The sequence below is a fragment of the Drosophila pseudoobscura genome, chromosome 4 (assembly GCF_009870125.1).
Source record: "Drosophila pseudoobscura strain MV-25-SWS-2005 chromosome 4, UCI_Dpse_MV25, whole genome shotgun sequence".
Classification (NCBI taxonomy): domain Eukaryota; kingdom Metazoa; phylum Arthropoda; class Insecta; order Diptera; family Drosophilidae; genus Drosophila; species Drosophila pseudoobscura.
The window spans coordinates 29,832,081-29,845,768 of NC_046681.1; the positions used below are offsets into that span (position 1 = coordinate 29,832,081).

General features: G+C 45.5%; 2 protein-coding genes across 6 annotated transcripts in view; one reads left to right on the top strand and one right to left on the bottom strand.

Moving 5' to 3' along the window:
* The window catches only part of Pvf3 (PDGF- and VEGF-related factor 3), a 70,722-nt gene that overhangs the window by 35,469 nt on the left and 21,565 nt on the right, over positions 1-13,688 (top strand). For 2 of the 5 annotated variants that reach the window (XM_015180182.2, XM_015180180.2), the window contains exon 2: positions 13,111-13,152. The exons of the other annotated variants lie outside the window; for them this stretch is intronic. In XM_015180182.2, coding sequence (XP_015035668.2) covers positions 13,111-13,152 — 42 coding nt within the window. The remainder of the gene's footprint in view (positions 1-13,110; positions 13,153-13,688) is intronic. 5 annotated transcript variants of the gene reach the window in all.
* LOC6903295 (dynein-1-beta heavy chain, flagellar inner arm I1 complex) overlaps positions 1-13,688 on the bottom strand; it is a 106,973-nt gene that overhangs the window by 30,187 nt on the left and 63,098 nt on the right. The gene's annotated exons all lie outside the window — the stretch shown is intronic.

A 13,688-nucleotide genomic window follows, 5' to 3' on the forward strand; every position in this document is an offset into this window, starting at 1 on the left:
CCTTCTGTTTTTCGCCGGCATCCTTTTGTAGTCCTGCTAATTCTTTGTCACCTTAAACACAACAAAGGCCCCCAGTGCAGCCATTTTCCCCGCATTCCTTCTTTTGTTAACCAGTCGCCTGTTTACTGCGCCCCTCTTTAGCTACAGCTGCCCCTCCACCCACCCTCTCTCTGCCCCTCCACCCACAGGCTCTGTTGTGCCCAGCTGTCCAGCCTTCAGGAGCCAAACAAAGCGCGGGGTCCGGTCGGTCCCCCTGCACGGAAATACCTAGTGATGGCACATCGGGACACGCAATGATTCATCGTGCGAATTCCATTTCATGAGCTTCATTGGCATAGCATTCCTCCCACAACAAAGAGGAAGGCCCTCTCATTAGTCATTCAACTTGTTAGAGTTATAAAACTATCTAAATCCTCTCAAAAGGGCTCTAATCCGATCTTCCTCTCTCTGGGGAGTGTTAGAAAGCGCTCCCTTCAGCGCAGTGTTGGTCAGTGCCTCAAAAGCGTGGTTCGTGTTCCCATCTCTAGTCTTCTGCATTCTCTCCCATCCTCCATGGCATTTCCTTCTCTTTTTTTGTGGCCTGGCTTTAATTCTCATTCTCATTTATGCAGCCTGTTTTGCAGTTCGCCCACAAATTTTTTACTTATTTCTTCATCCTCTCATCTCATCCCTCCTCCTCCTTCCGCCCTTCTCCCTCTCCCCCTGAAATTCCTTTCATGCTACCAATTTTTGTGTTAGCATTTGTAAATTGCATTTGGCTTTTTTTTTTCCCCTCCCCTCCCCTCTCTCTCCGTCTCCGTCCTTTTTGTGTGCCACCTTTTGTTCTCGTTTTTCGCCTGCATATTTTGCTATTTATTTCGCTAAATTTCGCTGGCCCCCTCTCCTCCTCTCCTCTCCCTCTCTCTCTGTCTTCTCGTTTTTCCCGTGTTTTATTCCGTTATTTGCATTCTGTCATCATCGTTTTTATTGTTTTTGTTGTGGTGCCCGCTTTTCTTTTTCCTTTCGCTCTTCCTTTTGATCCCCCCCCCCCCCTCCACTTCCCTTTCTCCATCTTTCTCGCTCTCTCTCTGCCTCTACGCCCCATGATGCTTTAAGCGTTTTTATTACCCGCAATTTGCGCATTTTCGCTTTTAGTTTTAATTAACTAAAAAATTTGTGCGACAGCCACGCCCACAATTCCACAAAAAATTCGCCTCAGGCTGCACTAGAATCCACACCCACACCCGCACCCCCACCCACACCCCCAACATGCCTCTTTTGCTCATTTTCCTTCCTCTGCAGTAGATTTCTCTCCATCCTCCTGGCGTTCTTTCTTCTCTCTTTGTATACCCTTTCGAAGAGTATTTCGATTTCGAAGGAATTCAGTTCGATCCAATTCGAGTTCAGGCCATCGGAATAGGCCTTAAACTTAAGAGACTTTACAGATCTTTCGCTTTGTTACCAGTCCGACCGTATCGCTGTAGGATACGTATAAAATATATCTCAAACAAGAACTTGTTGTTGCCATACAAAACCGTAAGATCTGCGACTGCAAGTGTATCTAAAGCATCAGCCCCTCTGTTCGCAGTATTCCTTATATTTTTTCTTGTTTGTTCTCTTTTTTTGTTTTTTATTTCTTGCTTTTTTATTTGCTGTCCTCGTTTTCTCTTTCTATTTTCTCTATTTTGTTCTCTTTTTTCCTCTGCTTTGCATTTAATTTGTGTTTATGTTTTTCCACACAATTTTCATGGCATTTTCTTGTTGGTTTTATTTACTTTTCTTTGTAATTTTTTTGTTTTTTTTGGTGTTGTTGTTTGCTTACAGTTTTAATTATTTGCTAGCTGAAGCCTTTTTTTGGCCTGCCGAGCGAAAATATGAAGAGGGTGGCAGTCCTGTCCAGTCGAGTTGGCAGCACTCATTGTGGCAGGGCCTCAACAAGTCTGGCGTCTGGATAACGAGAGCAGGAGTCTGCCACAACCTTCCTGGCCAAACCCCCCTTTTGTTGATCAAAATGCAAAAGCCAATGAAGGCCAAACTGTTTGCTCCCGGCGTTGGTCAGAGTGCAAGCAGCTCTCTTAGCACATGTCTCCCTGTCTCTGTCCCTCTCCTCTCTCTCTCGCTTCTCGCTTGTGCTTACTGTATCTGTCTCGTTCCTTCTGTGCAACGGCTTGTGGCTTTAATTAAACTGAACTTCCAGACACTTTTACCAAAGCAAACAACAGCAACACGGAACACGAACGACGACTAGAATGGAACTAAAAGGTACCCTAATGGCACGTATCTATTTCTCAGATCATCTCTCAGAGTGGAAGAGCCTAAGTGGGAAGAAAGCCCCACAGATAAACCCAGAAGAGCTCCGAATGATAGTCCATATAGTGCTTTATCTGGCGATTGTTTCTGTTTTGGAATACTTATCCGGGATTTACGTAGAGGGCAGAGGAACCGTTGAAGGCCACATATTATAAGGGATCTTCTTCACGAGACGTCTGTAGCATACACCTCCACAAACACAACATACCCTTCAGCTCCAAAGGCCCCAGCCCTAAAGAGCCTTTGGCTATTGTTCTGCAAACTAATTAAATATTGGAACTGTGAGTTCTAGCCCCAGACCCCTAACCCCTTAGCCCTCCCTGCCCTAACCCCATCTCAGCCCACAAGCTCTTTCTTCCGCGCGCTGCTCCAACTATTAATTCGTTTTAAATCGTTTCTCCTTTGTTGGGGCTTCTTTCTTTCTGTTTTTCGCCTTGCTTTCTTCCACTCCAATTACAGGGTACCCCGACCATCGCTGTGCGGTGATTAATGATACCCCGCACTGGAGGTAACTTCGTTTTGATTGCCCTGTCGAATCCGACCGGCCCGGCACATCATTTGTTTGGGTGCTGTTTGTTCCAGCACAATATCAATACAAAGCGTACAAAATTCCCCCCACGCGATTGGCTTTTCAATTTCCTCGTCGAAAAATGTACAACTTTTCTTGTCGGGGTTTGCTCTCCGGATTGCTGGATTACTGTATTGCTGGATCGCTGGATTGGGCCATTAATCAAGTTGAAGACTTGGCTCAACCTTCGGCTGTGTGGTCTGGACGACGGCAGGTCTCTTTTGCAGGCCGAAAGGGGAGCCCGTGCCCCAATTGATTTGTGTTTACACGTCTAACATCATCAGAGAGATGCGATGGAAAGGGTGAAATGGAAATTAATTGTGTACATCTCTGTTCAAACATTGTCATTCTTCATTTTACTGCATAATGCGGTGACATCGGCTGGAAGGCATTCGGCCTCTAAGAAGATACATTTTTGTGGCCTGGGAGCCAACTTTTGTTGAATGTTTTGAATGATGATGGGGAAAAATGGTTTATAAATTAATTGTTGCTTGGACAAAAAAGAGGACAAATAAATACAACTTTTTTGGTGTAAGAAAACATTGAGGAAAAGTTGAAATTAAATATTTCTTTGTTCGCTTGGTGTCACAGAAATATTTTAACAGTTTCCCAAGAGTTTGAACAGATGATTTAATGGGGATTTTATTTCGAAATTCTATTACAATTCTGTGTCCCTCCACGGCTGCAACTCCTTGAGGCAAAGGCATCTGCAGCCTTATTATAAATTATATTTTCACATACAAAAGTAAAAGTTATGGAAAATGCGCTTGCAATGATTTGCTTTGAATTGATTTGATTAATTAAGGCTCAGGTAAATTCTTATCTTATATTCCAATTAAAACCGAATTTCAATACGTGGGAAACCACACATGGACCTGCAGGCCGAAGCCAATAATTCATTGGCAACTTTTTGCATTAATTATGGACGGGCTCGTTGATTCAGAAATCAATTCGTGGGCTCGTAATTGGACTGCAGTAATCCACTCATGTTGCATGGCAAAGGGAATGCATAAAGCCACTCAGATACATCTCCAAGCCAATCAGAGGACAGAGTTCTGTCTATTTATAAGAGAAAAAAGAAGGGAAAGAAAACTTTTCGTATAAGATGCACCAGAAAAGAACAAGTTTTATAAATGTACTGCGGAATGGGAAAACATATATTTGTTTTGTTTACAGAAGCAAAGTTTTGTGGAAGAAATATGAATATTGGATTTCGGTGCAGTGTTTATGTTAGTCTGAGGCTGAGGATGGTGGCTGGAGGCTGGAGGCTTCTACCTTGAAAAAAGTCTATTCCACATCGAGTTCAATGCTCCAAGGTGCCCCTCCATTGGAGCAGCCGTGTGGCAAGTGGCACTTTTTACTTGCAATAAACACTTGGAGTGCATTCGGGAGTTCAGAAATGAAAGAAAAAGCCCGGGTATGGGGTTAAAACAAAGCAATTTACCGATGACTGCATAAACAAAAGGGCGAAAAAAGAAACCCAAAGATTTGCCCCCCACAAAAGGGTCACTCATGCATGAGGGAAAACCGTATCCAAAGAGAGAGAGGGAGAGGGGGATGAGGGATGAGGGATTCCTTTTGGCAATCCATTAAATATGCCTAGCTGACAATTGCTTTCGAAAGGTTCCAATCCAATCGAATCGGGTGCCAATGTCTCCGTCTTGGAGCAAAAGTTAATGAAGCCCAACAGCGGGCATGTCGAGCAACCAAATGAAGCCAATCGAAGGCACCATCGCCCAGGGGTCGCCGATGGGTCTGTGAATCCCACGCGAATCAGGGGCCAAGCTCCTCGGAAAATATACAAAAATGGAAGGAATATTGTTAATGAGATTAGCCGGAAAAGCTGTCGAGTAAGGGATAGGAAAAAGAAGGATATTATAGCAAAATAATGAGGGAAAACCCAGTTCAAGGGACTAAAGGAACTTGCAAACAAGTAAAGGTTTTATCTCGGACTAATATAACCGTCACAGGCTTCCTTCAAGCAAATTCACCCGAAAGAATTCCTGGAAAACACTGGTGTTTTTGTGGAACTAACTAAACACCAAGTATGCACTGAAAGGTTGCCCCTGTCGCAGTCGCAGTCCCAGCCCCAGTCCCTTTCCCTTTGCGGCATCAAATTTGGTTATGAAAATTCTGTGGAAATTGAATTGACTACCGAAAAACGACGAAAAACAACAATGGGAAATGGAAAATGAAAATTGAAGCCCTCGTCAAATCTTTCAACTGACATAAACTGATTGAAAATGCGGGTGGTACGTAACAGTAATAGTAGAAGGGAGGGGAGACACAGAGGGAGCGACAGAGAGAGAGCGAAACAATGTTTGAGAGGGGCCCCAACGGCGATTCATTCCCGTACACTGATTGCATCGCAGATACAGATACGGATACACGGAGAGAGACGAGCAGGGATGCCCAAGACCAAGACCAAGACCCGACCCGTACAGTGGCAATTGCCAAGTGCACGCATTGAGTCATTCACTCGAGCATACACTCGCAGTCTGTCAGGCAGTCAGTCGGGCATGCCGTCAATTATTCTATACTCTTACAATGTTGCCGTCAACCTCAGCGCCGACTATCCGACTAGCCAGCAAATCCAACGCATGGAGCGAAGAGGGAAGAGCCTCTGTCTTGGTCTTGGTCTGGTCCGTATCAAGATGATATCTGTTAGATACTTTCGTATGCAACGCAACTAACTGAATTTATGTCCGTTTTTATGTGAAGCGAAGAAGCAAAAGAAACACACATACGTACTAGATACAGATACAGATACAGATACAGATACAGATAGAGATGATGACGATGACTGTGATGATGATGGCTCTCTGACATTCCGTTGATGGGTGGCCCGAGCCCCCCTTCCCCGTTGCAGCCGGACCGCAGCACACATGTTGACTTCTTGTCTTGTATCTGTCAGATACATATTCTCCGCTTCTTTTCATTCATTCATTTCAGCTTTTGCTCTTGGCGCTTGTGTCGTGTTTTTAATTTTCGGTTTAATTAAATCATTTGGCCAAGGCAGCCCCCTTTGCACCCCTCTCCACTCCCCTGCACTCCTCTCTAATGAATTATGCTTCCAGTCACTCGGTTCGCGGCTTTTCTGGGTCATATTTTGGCCAGAATTTATGACAGCTGCGCTTCGGACTTGTGCTAAGTAGAATCAGCCATAAATTCCGAGCAGAGTGGAGTTCAAGTTTGGAGTTGTTTGAATGAATGGGTGGATGAATGGGTGAGGGGGTGAGGCATCCAATAAATGTGTTGAAAGGTGAATAAACTTGGCATTCTATTGGGTGTAAATAAAAGTAAAGGAAGGAGAAAATATCTTGTATAAACAAAAGAAGAGCAGAGAAGGAACTGCGGCTTTTGCTTCTGAATATTCGAAATCTCTTTGCTTTCACTTTTTTTGATATCTTTTGCCTCCTCCATCGATTATGATTCAATCGGTGCTCGAGAATCTCTTTACAGCTCTATCAAATTCCACATCACCCTCTGAAATCTTTGAGATCTGAAACCTCTGACCCCGTTCTCCACCCTCCACATATAATAAGCCTCGTAAACCCCATTTGTATCTACGGCTATTACTTATCTAATAAACGGCCATAAAACCTTCACTTTCATGACACAGAAGTCAAGCGATCGGACAATAAAAAACTGTCATTTTGTGTTTTGAGCCAAAGTGAAAATTGTTTTTATTATTGATAGTAAAATAATATTTTCCCTGGGCATTAAAGGCACATAAAACTCTCTTTTTATTGTGTCTCAAATGTCTCATCGGAGACCGGAGATCGGACACACGCCGCACGATGATGATTTTATGGGGGAAAGAGCAAGCCCCAGCGCCAGACCCAGCCCCAGCTCCAGCCCCAGCTCCAGCTCCAGCCCCAAAGAGCTGGCCAAGATTAGAGGTTTCTTTTGAATGCCAATGCCGACGTCGTGTGTGCGTGATCCATGTGATGGTCGACCACAAATTGCTTAATTGGGTTTGAGTGGGGGACGGGACTGCTATGGGAGGGGGGTGTCTGGATAGTGGATGGTGGGTACTGGATGGTGGACATTGCATAGTGGCCACCGTGAGCCATCAAATGCTGACAGCTTGAAGTGTGTCACACACACACACGGTACGACTCACTGGGGACAGTTTCTTCAAACAAATTATAGACGGGAACGAGACTCCTCCACACCAAGCCTCGCCTCTTGCGTGTCTCTAATGGAGGGGGGTAGAGGGCAGAGCATCCTCTGCTTCAGAGGCACTAGACTAGCCCTAGTGGCAAATGCAGGTCCCCCCAATACCTAATTGATCAAAGAGTTCAGAGTTCGTGCTTCGGTTTTGGTTTTCGGTTGTCGGGCGATATGGAGGTCACGCTGGGGCCACTCTCCAACGATGGCATATCTTCCGGTAATTGGCTGCTGGACATGCACTTGGAGAGTCGAATATTAAGGGGGTCTAATACGATAATGATAGGCTAGCATTCAGGGAATTAATTCATGAAGTATCAGGGTTGAATGGAGATATCTTTGGACAAAGTTCCAGTCTTCGAAGGGCTCTTTTGATAGGATAATGTCAGGGTTCCGTAGAGGAAGGAGGTTTAAAGCGTACAAATCATACATCATTCAACGATCCGCAGATCAATCATTCAAGTGGAATATCAATAAATAGATTAAGGAATTCTTGGAAATATTTTATGAGGAATGATTCCAATAATCCTTTACGAGCATCCGATTCCACTGCGTCTTTCAGCAAGTGCAAGTTTGTTTATCAGATAATTATTATCTGTAAGATACACAATTTAAGCCAACAATGGACACCTGAACCCCCGTTCAATTACTATAAAAACATGGGCTTCAGCAGCATTTCATGGTGTACACAATCCCCCGATTTTGCCTTGTTCAGGTCGGTTACGCTCTGCGGATTTCACGACATTGAAGGGGATTTCCTTATGTAGGGTCTGCCCGCCCTCCCCTTGGTCTCTCCCTTGGCTGTGCCACTTCCAAGTTGAATGTAAATAACACAAAGCTACGTAAAAGTGACACATGCAGCACTTGGCACTAACCAAAGTTGAACACAAGTATTTACAATCAATAAAAGCCAAAGCCAAAGCCAAAGCTAAAATGAAATTGAAATTGAAATCGAAGTCGGATTCGAAGTCGGACACGACACATTGAGTGGAGAGTGGAGAGTGGGTTGTGGGGGGGCTGGGGACTGGGCACTGGAGACCACTGGAAAAGTTATGCATTTGTTGGATACATTTTGAAACGGTCCCGCGTGGAGTCGTGGAGTCGGACCGAAGCGAAACCGAAAGTGGGCGTTGCTAATTAGTGCTTGTCCGACTGACCTTCTGTGCGGTGGGTGGGGAGAAGAGATTTATTGTTGGATTAATTTTGAAAAGAGCCAAGAAAAGCGAGAAGCAATGTGGGAAATTCGCCGCCAATGAGCCACTCACTGAACTTCCTGTTAAAATTCGTCTTTGTTTGTGAATCAATATGCTTTGAATCAAATGAGATAAGGAAAACCCCGAAAGAGATAACGATATTCCGTTCGTTTTACGTTCCTCTAGATCTGCATAATCGATTAGTTAATTATTTTTGTGGGTTTTGTGGGCTTTAACTAGCATTGTCGTAGCACAGATTTATTTATTATCTTTAAAAAGGACTATCCTCGATTGAGATCTTAATTTTCTTGAAGTGCAATGTATATTCCTATTTGCTGTTAGTTTTCTAGGTCGAAATATGTCCCCTTTTATTCGATAATTGACACATTTATATTCCCAGTCACCATGCGAATAAGTCAGTCATTAACCATGCATTATTCATCCTTATTCGGTTCGAGCACCTAATGTATTCGATGCCACAATAACTATAACTATTATCTATTCCTAAGCAAATACGAATACGAATCTCTCGTCTCTATTTACATTCATTGTTGCGAATAGATTCCATTTAACATCCCATATCGACTGTATTCCCACTCACTTACCTCATTCGTTGAATGGAACAACTGTCTCCGTTCGGCAGGGAGTGAAATAATAGTTCTGAGAGCAGGCATACAGTCGTGTACAAAACTATAATTTATATTTCGTTTGCCGGCGATTTATATTTACGCTCACAATATTGGCAGCTCCAACAAGACCGTAGATCACTTTAATGGCATTCCGAATACAGCTCCGACTCCGACTCCGACGCTGACTCTGACTCTGACTCTGGGCTCTTGGGCCATCAATGGCAGACGCCTGCTTCATTCTGGTAGTAGGCATTCGAGTGGTAATGTCAGGGGCGTTGCTGGAGGGGGGCCTGGGGCTGGGGCTGGGGCTGGGACTGGGGCGTGTTCAAAAGTTCAACGATTCGACAGAGCACTTGATACTTTTTATGTTCTCGTTGTCACTGCACGTTGCAGCATTCTCTGCTTGTCAATGGCAGAGCTTGAACAAGTTTTTTCTTTCATTTTCACGAACTTGACTTAGTCACTGTGTACACAACTGTACTGCAGACAAGAGGAACAATCATGCCGGGAATCGCTGATGCTCTTCGGGGGCGCTCTTTGGGGGCAGCAGAACTGAAAGTGAATCAGGAATTTCAGGCAGCGACGGCGGCAGCCAGCAGGAAACTCAACTTGAATCAATACTGAAGTCTCAATCAACATCGACTCGGACGGAATTGAGGTGCAAAATGGCATCGAAGCGGACTGGAGGTGTTCAGTCCATGGGAACACGGAGAGCTCTTAATAATGTTGCTTATCACGGAGAAGTTTTCAGCCATTGAGTGGAAGGTGAAGACTAGTTGGGGAATCTATAAGGATGCTGCAAAACTGCAGGATATCGCTGTCAAAGAGTGCTCCACTTCCGCTCTATAGACGATCTGGTTCTACAATTTCCTATGGTTTCAAAACCCTCTGTCCCAGAGTTCATCTGCAATTTGTTCGGCGATTAACTTCGTTTTATTCCCCACTAAAAACACTGATCTTTGCTGACACTTTGAGTGTCGCCCATCGCCTCCACTTTCGCTCCGACAGATCCGACAAACATCCATAATTGGATGAGTGCTCATTTGCATCCGCGACGCCCAATCTCACCCACTCCCCGCTCCAGCAGTCCCCCGAATGCCGACTTCCCCCCCCCCCCCCCTTTCCGACCGCTTATCAACATCGATTATAAAATTGTTGTCACGCTTCTGTCACCACACAAAAATGGGAATAATAACAATAAAACATGAATGCAGTGGTTGAAACACGAACCGAAGCATTAGATACCCTGGAAGATCCATTGTGGAGGTGGAGCCATGGCACGTTCTTCGACCGATTTGTTGCTCTATATGTTTGGTGCCCTGTCGGCAATCCTTGCCTTTTGTGTGGCTCTCGGACATCTGCACAACACCCTACCCTTTCCCAGGGTATCAGCGGGAGAGCACACTTAACCCGCACTGGCGACGCCTTCAAAATGATGCCATAAATTCCAAAAATTATGACATAAAATAATAAAAAAACACAAATGAAAAACGAAGGCAAAAAAGTCATTATCAATTACGCCACTTAATTATTTTTATTGGAGCATAAAATGCTCCATTTCTTGGGAAGACAGCAGCGGCAGAATGGAGCACAAAAGAGCTCAATATCGCATGCATTCTCCCTCCCTCTCCCTCTCTCTTCTTTCTCTCCACTCCACTCCACTCTTTCTCTCCGTCTCCCTCTGTTGTCGCTCCATTCGCCGCACATGGTGTCAATGATGTGCTAATTGTCGCGTGCGCCCACTTCTCCGAGGACCGAGGAGTGTCTGCCTGAGAACATTTCTCGGAGTCTTTGGGTCTCGGGGTCTTGGGGTCGGTCCTGCTCCGCCAAGGGGGACTCCGCTGCCTCGTTTTTGCATAATTTGTTGACAGTTTCTTCGAGTGTATGAATGAATGAATATTATATTGTTGGTCTGGCGACTTGCGGGCTTGGCCCCAGCCCCTGCCCCTGCCCCTGCCCCAGCGACATCTCGAAAATTGGAGGCGTTTACGTTCAGGCACTTTCTAAACGAATTTTGAATAATTCCGTCGTATGGCAAATTATTCAACAGCAGTTGACACCAATCACTCACAAATTGGAGGAAATTCCCTTGGCCAGGGCGATGGAAATAGACTTGGCTGTGTGTCAACGAAAATAAACGACAGTCACTTGATAGGCCCCGTGGAAAGCCCAGAAATAGCAGAGCTTTTCCGAAGGAACTCTTCGTGCAATAAATATGCATACAAATCGTACGAGATAGAGATATGCTCTAATCTGTGGAGTCTTAGTGCATTTTCCACTCAATCCACTCAGTCGAAAATCATTGGAAAGAGGGGTCCCTGCAGAGCCGCATAGACCCCCGATGAAAACTGCTGCAAGTCCAGTAAATGAATTTCCAAGCGACAAAATCTGCAATGCAATTAGCCGACTCGACCATTTTTGTGCATTTTCCAGTTAGCCAATTGTCTAAGATTTTACCGCCAGTCGGCAGTCGGCAAACGCCAGCTGCTCCCCGTCTGACGGAGCAATTAAAAAATCATTTAGCGGGCGATGCGGGGGAATGGGGGCCGGGGGGGAGGGAACTATGTGGAGCGACATGTGTTGGTGGCGTTTTATAGCGCATTAATTGACTTTTTGTTGATTGAAAACTTCGTATTTCAATTGTGCAAATGCAATCTTTGGCTTTGGCTTTGGCTTGGGTTTTCCTCGCTTTTCTTGGGCCTGTTTTTTGTGCAATAATTAAATTAAGGCACGGCCTGGGCCCGCCGACCACCCACGGCAAAATTGAGGAGAGCCTGACTGCAGCAATTTGCTGGCCTGTCTCCGGCATTGTCTGCGAGAAAGTTTCCAGCCACAAAAACCATCGGGAAAACATTGTTCAATGGGAGGCATGGGAAGGCTTTATCCGCTGTAATATTATACATTACATTAGACCGGGCAATTAAGTTTGGGTTTTGTGGCGAGTGGAATGCAATTTCACTTGTCAACAGCCCCAAAGCGAGTCGTCGTCCACGTCCACGTCCCCGTCATATTTAATCACAAGTTTAGAGCCCGAAAAACGCTCGTCTCGTATATCATCCATGTTGAGGCAACATTGTGGCTGCCAGTGGGCAACATGTTGCCGGCGATTGGACAGGTCTCAAAAGTTTTGGTAGTTCGACCGATGATTGATGGCTCGTTAGCCATTGGGGGCCGACACTTGAATACTAAACACCGAAATGACTCAACAAGTTGCAGCTTGTTGCAACAACAGACGTGTGCAAAGAAGAGCCGGGCGGAAGGCAGGTGGCAGTTGCAGGAAGACAGACACACCCACGCGGGAGCCAGCGAGAGCTTATGTTTGCATATGAGCTGATTATGATTATAGAGGGGGATCAGGAGGGGGAGGAGCACAGAAAAAACCCCCATCATACGAAGGGGAAAACTTTTAGTGCAAATGGCAGCCCAGGTAGAGGGGATTACAGTTTTCCTTGCCAAAAGATTATCTCGGTGAATTGTACAAGGTTGTAATGGGAATAAATTCTATGCGATTGCAGATAATTCCATTCCACATTGTGTCAAGGACAAAATGGATTGTCAGGGGATTGCCATGTAGAAGAAAGATATGGGGAAAGTCTCCACAAATCCATCTGAATGGTGCCCCACTTGTATTCTATCTTAACGCACCTTATCAACCTCCATTCCATTCGCTTTGCTATATCTTGTCTATACCCTTTCCGTAGCACATAGAGCCATCCCAGTCCCAGTCTATTACATTGATCATTAAATTTGTGGCTAATTCACATGCAAAATGCAAACAGCTTCTAATGATGCCTCCCCCGCACACAATCCAGATTCCTTGAGTCTCCCCATTGAGTAGAGTTTCCCGAGTGCGAGTATATTCCGCAACACACTCCAGCCATCATCCAGCGGAAGCACCAGAGAGTAATAGAACTTTGAAGTACGTCCGTAACCACTCCCCGCCTGTTCTGGGGCAGCCCGACCGTCGTTTGGGCAACACTGTTTGCACTGGCACTAAGCACTTCACTTCCCAGCACTGCCAGCAACTGTTTTTACACTCTGCTGAAACAAAAAGAGTAAAACTTTGGCCAGCCCCGAAATGGCTGCGCACATTAGTGAGTGCCACAGACACAGAACTCGGCAGAACTCGGCAGAACTCAGCAGAACGGAAGGGAACTCAAGACAATTGCAACTTTGTTTGGAGCAACCCACGAGCAACTTTTTGGTACAACTGCAATAATTTTGTCTCCTCTCCTCCGCCCTCTCTCTCTCGTTGCAGGTAAGTGCTGCAAAGACATTAGAAGACGGCAACGATGGCCATGTAAGTACTCAAAACAGCATAAAACCCTCCCACATGTTGCTACTCCCTGTCCCTGCCCCTGCCCCTGCCCCCCAGCCACGTCTTGTATGAGTCTACGAGTGCCTCAGTCTATGAGTGCTTGAGTGTGTAGTCCGTGTGCCAAGTGAAGTGTACTGAAACCACACCAAAACCGAACCGAACCACTCCTGACAATTGCCGGCACTTCCGTTGCATTGAACTTCGCCATATACGCCCCCATCATCGTCATCGCCGTCATCATCAGAAATGCATCTGTCGTTGGTGCGCCACACGGGTAGATGACCTGCGAACGATCCCATACGATCCACACACAGTCGTACTACAATAGGCGTCTGCTTAACGATCGTGACCAATTTGTTGGTCAACGAACAACAAGATCTCCCCTCCCCCCTCCCCGCCAGCGCAGAACCTCAGCTGCATCTGCTGTCGCTTTGCAAATATTTACTCTATGAATAGAGAACGGATCTGCCTCTCGCCTTATCTTCGAGACCAGGGAACAGGGGGGGAACACTATTTGT